At 49.2% G+C, this 5,000-nt stretch overlaps 1 protein-coding gene across 5 annotated transcripts in view; it reads right to left on the reverse strand.

The window, feature by feature from the left end:
• Positions 1-3,818, reverse strand: part of slc16a3a (solute carrier family 16 member 3a) — a 10,197-nt gene extending 6,379 nt beyond the window's left edge. For 2 of the 5 annotated variants that reach the window (XM_086185519.1, XM_086185514.1), the window contains exon 1: positions 3,577-3,797. In XM_086185519.1, coding sequence (XP_086041645.1) covers positions 3,577-3,637 — 61 coding nt within the window. In that variant the 5' untranslated portion in view covers positions 3,638-3,797. Of the gene's footprint in view, positions 1-1,443; positions 1,906-3,576 lie in introns of those variants that run through there. The other 3 variants (XM_086185515.1, XM_086185518.1, XM_086185516.1) reach the window with 3 other exon arrangements.
• Between the last annotated feature and the right edge of the window lie 1,182 nt (positions 3,819-5,000).

Consider the following 5,000-nt stretch of genomic DNA (forward strand, 5'->3'; position numbering starts at 1 on the left):
TACATACCGACAGGCTCAGGTTGTTCATACAATGTTCTTACACCTCAATTTAATATGGAATATGTCATAAAAGGAATAAATGAAATGTTTAATCTTAAAGATCCTCACCAGACATATCAAGAGTCTCTCCTTAGAACAGTTGTGTGTAGCTGATGGTTTTGCAACAAACAACATATGATTACCACATAAATAATCTCAAAAAGGGGTGGCCCAGTGGAGCAGTGGTCCTCACCCCCCCCCCCCCCCCAGCAAGAAGGTTGTGGGTGGAGCCCCGGCTGGAGCACGGGGTCTTTCTGTGTGAGTCTCCATGTTCTCCCTGTGACCTGTCCAGGGGGAAGGCTACTGGGATAGGCTCCACCCCCACCACCCTCAACAGGAGAAGAGGGAGAACATGGATGGATGGAGGGATGGATGGATGGATGGATGGATGGAGGGATACGGGCAAAAAAGCAAGCTAAACTACCTCTGAGCATTGGTAATACACCCCACATTAACCCACACAAGCACAGTCTTCGTCCCATCTTTGGTCCGGGGCGATCTGGTCACCTGAGCAATGACATCATTCTGCACTGATCATAGAAGTCGGTCTGTCGAGTTGACAGACTGACACACGCCCTGATCTCTCTCTCTCTCTCTCACACACACACACACACACACACCAAAACTCTGCCCAAGTTGTACATGTGTAACATATGTAACACTTCACTCCTGAGCCGGACCCAGCAGACTCCCAGTGGCCCGGGACAGTCACCCTACACACAAAGCAACCAAGGAGTTTTTAAGGCCAAACGCTGGAATGTTCTTACTGACCTCAGTGCTATCGATCACCAGTTTTACTGCTGAGATCCACACAAAAGTGAAGAGTCCAGGCCGATCAGCAGGACCGGACCAAAATCTCTGTGTTTTTATTTGTGTGTTCTTTGCCTTTCTTGGCATCCATTCACCTGACTTACTTCACACAAAGCAGATGTACGCCATCATGTGACACTGAGCCTCTGTGACTGACAGCTGCTCTGAGTCTGAAGACAAATATGGATTTTACCATGACAACCACAGATCATCTCCTCACCCACACGTGCATGAATAAAGCAAACACTCATGAGTCCAAATTATACAAAGGAAAGCAGTCTGGGAAAGCAACCCCAAGAGACTCTGCTCTCAAAGCAGTAAAGATGTGATGCTTTTGTTTGCACCGCGAGTAAATAATGACTCCATCAGCTGTTTTACAGTCTCTTAAAGGGCTGGAAGAACAAGGCTGGTCAATTCATTTGTGCAGCACATTTTATTAGAAAAGAAAGAAAGCTGCACCCTCAATAATTCTCCTCTGCAGTGATTCCACAGAACTATCACCGACAGCTCCTAAAAATCAGACGCACACAGAATGAAACAACTGTCCCGTCTTTGGTGCTGCAGAGAAACTTTGTGCTGCTCCCGTTTCCTCACGTCTGGACTCTCTTAGCGTCCCGTTCACCAGCCCTCCAACGAAGACGAAGCACACATCACTCCACTCCAGCCCCTTTGCACTGGTTACCATTTACTCCTAGACTCTCTTTCAAAATTTGACTGATGACACATGACCAAACGCCCAAGAACATCAGTGTACTTTTAACGCCGCTCTGTCCGACGAGGCCTCTTAGATCCGCTGGGTTAAGCCTATTAGCTGTCCCAGAGTCCAGGCTGAGGTCAAAGGGTGATGGAGACATTTCTGTACCAGCACGTCGCCCAGCATTTGATCCGGTGGCTCTGTTTTTAAACCACATCTCCAGGCAACAGACTCACCTTTTTGCTCAATAAATCCTGCCACCTGTTTGTGCACTGTGCACCAATCCGATCTTCAGGCTATTCTTAAAAACATACCTGTTTTCTTTCCACCTTGTTTATTTGTGAAAATCTCCCAAACGGTATTTCAACGGTAACGGAATTTCAAACACGTTTGCTGTGTGAAGTGAGTGAGTCAGGGAGTGAGTGAGTGAAGGAGGGAGTGAAGGAGGGAGTGAAGGAGGGAGTGAAGGAGGGAGTGAAGGAACGAGGGAACGAGTGAGTGAGGGAGTGAGTAGGTGAAGGAGGTGCAAGAAAGCTGGGTGCTGATGTCACTGATGTCCTGATGATGGGGGACCAACTGATCACTGCTGGTGCAGCTGACATGTTTAACCCCCACAGAATCATTCATGGGTCCAGTCTGGGTCTTGGTGGTCCTGCCTGGGTCTGTTGTTGACAGGGATTGTGAGCGCTGACTCCTGGTGAACAGACGCTGGAAGTGAATGAAGCATGCTGATCATCTCTGGCCAGACTGATCAGAACTAGTGGTGTGTCAGTAATTACACGGACAAACTACGCTGAAATTTGTTGCTTGCTCAAATGTCTCTACAGGGGTTAAACATGAGATTGCATTGACAGCTAGGCTAACTAGCCTAGCATCAGCACCCACCAGCAGCTGTGAGTGAACTGCTCTCGGCCAGCCTCTACATGTGAGCTCAGCAAATTGTAGAATTACTGAAAGACTACGGTGTCTCTCGCTGGCGTAGTCAGAGTCAGAATGCGAATACGAAGAGTATTGCCATGTTACTCATGTGATAGATGTTTCTGGACATCATCATCAACACACCTTGCACCTGTCCTGGATGGACCTTCACCGGTCTTGTTGATCTCTGGTGTCAACTCGCTCTGAGCCGCTAAGGCAGAAACTCCCCAACAATTCGCCTGACAACAGGTTTTCACATGATCACCCCGAGGGCCCAGCCAGGCCCTAGTGCGTTTACCAGTGAAACGCTATGGATGCAGGGTGATAAATATCGATAAATGAAGGCAGAATGGGAGGCAGCACGGTGGAGCAGCGGTCAGCACTGACACCTCACAGCAAGAAGGTTGTGGGTGGAGCCCCGGCTGCAGCACGGGGTTTTTCTGGGTGAGTCTCCATGTTCTCCCTGTTCCTGCTGGGTTCTCTCTGGTACTCCAGCTTCCTCCCACAGTCCGAAGACATCAAGAGGGGACCAGGTTAATCCAGACTCTAAATTGACTGTCGATCTGTCCAGGGTGAACCCCACCTCTCGCCCAGGCCACTAGAATAGGCTACAGCCCCCCCCCCCCCACCCTTAACTGGAAAAAGCGGAAGAAAATGGATGGATGGACAGGCAGAATGACCACACAGTCAGAGAGTAGCAGTACCATCATCAGATAACTGCAGTTCCAGTCTTGGTGCTGACAGGACAGCACAGGGAGCCTGTAGCAGTGACTGACTCAGACTTGTTGACTGCATTTGTGTACGCAAATGAAGCTGAATGAGAAGTCATACATCCTGATGGTTACATTCATTTTACACCTTTGTTTTACTCTGATGCTCATCAAATCACAGCTGATTGTGATGTTTTTGTTTTCTTTTTGGAAGAATTAGCTCAACATTTATCACATTTAATAAATAATAATTATAAGTTATCAGTCTTTTCAAAAAACAAAAGATAATGCAGAGTAGTTGCCGGTAAATTATTGTCCTCCAACATGTTGTGTAATAAAGAGGTCCCGCTGCATACGTCACTAACGTACATAAACTGCATCGTGACAGACCGAACAGCAACTCACGTGAAGGGACTACAGGCCTATATTCGGTCCCCCGCTTTAAATGTCTCGCATTTCTGTTCATGCGTGGCTTGGACAGCCGTCTCCCAGCATCCGTCGCGCAGGCTTCCAGGTGTAAAGAGGAGGCGGCGGCCGCAAGGTGACTCGGAGACGGGACGCTTACCCGGTGATGCTGTGGACGGTCCCCTCCAGCCCGCAGTCTCAGCACCGTTTCTCCGCGCACGTTCGCCTGCAGACTGTTGCAGGAGCGGGGAGCACCGGCACGTCGGCTGCCGGGTCCTAATGCCCGTCCACTCTCACTCAACAGTGAGCAAAGAGAAGGAAGTGCATGTAAACACGAGGTCGCCAGGGTCCAGGACAACAACACTGAGCGTATCCAAGTGAACCCAGAGGAGGTCCACCTGGTATCATCATTATGAAGGTTTTATAGAACCTGTGCAACTTGTGGTCCAGTTCTAGTCCAGGAGTTAGTGGACTGGATCACTGCTATCATGCGGTAATTTACTGTGTAATCTTGCTGAGGTGATAAACGAGTTTGAGTGATTGATTGAGTTTTTCTTTTGCTTCGGTGCCAATAACTCAGACATGGTAATAGGGTCATTGAGCTCTCATCTCTGGTGATTCCCAGACTGGGCTGGGCTGAGCTGAGCTGGGTTTCGTTAGGCCGGGCAGGACCGAGCTGGGCCGAGTAGAGCTGAGCTGGGCTGACCTGGGCTGGGTATGAACCTGATTCCAAGAACCCTCAGGACAGAAGAGGTTAACCAAGCCAGTCGGGGGTCATTTCACCATCAATAACATATGATAAAACAAATACACACTCAATGCTCCGTCACCTGTTAGAACATGAAATAACTTCGTTTGACAGACCCCAAATCATTCATCCCACTAACTACTTTAAAAGTACAGGCAGCCCAAGATTTCTCCTACAATGTAATATAACAATGGAAGTCCCAGGGCCAGCAGGGATGCAACTATAAGGTTGTCAGGAAGAAAAATGTCTATTTATCATAGATATTTAAAGTTTTAATAGAAAGAGCATCAAGGACCTTAATCACAGGTCAGGTCAGATTCTTGTTGATCGACAGGATGGTTACCTGCACGACTTTGCTTTTGTCTCTTTTCCTCCTCCTCCTCCTCTTTATCCGGTTGGTCCAGGTCGTGGGGGCAGCAGCCTCAGCAAGGAAGCCCAGACTGTCCCCTCCCAGCCACGTCCACCAGCTCTTCTGGGGGAATCCTGAGGCATTCCCTGGCCAGCCGAGAGATATAATCCCTCCAGCGTGTTCTGGGTCGGTCTCGAGGCCTCCTCCAAGTTGGGCATGCCTGGAACTCCTCCCGAGGGAGGCGTCCTCACCAGATGCCCGAACCACCTCCACTGACTCCTCTACATGGAGGAGCAGCAGCTCTACTCTGAGTCCCTCCTGAAGGAC

Source organism: Aulostomus chinensis, chromosome 18 (assembly GCF_037954235.1).
Source record: "Aulostomus chinensis isolate RoL2024-O1b breed Wild chromosome 18, RoL_Achi_v1.0, whole genome shotgun sequence".
NCBI classification, from domain to species: domain Eukaryota; kingdom Metazoa; phylum Chordata; class Actinopteri; order Syngnathiformes; family Aulostomidae; genus Aulostomus; species Aulostomus chinensis.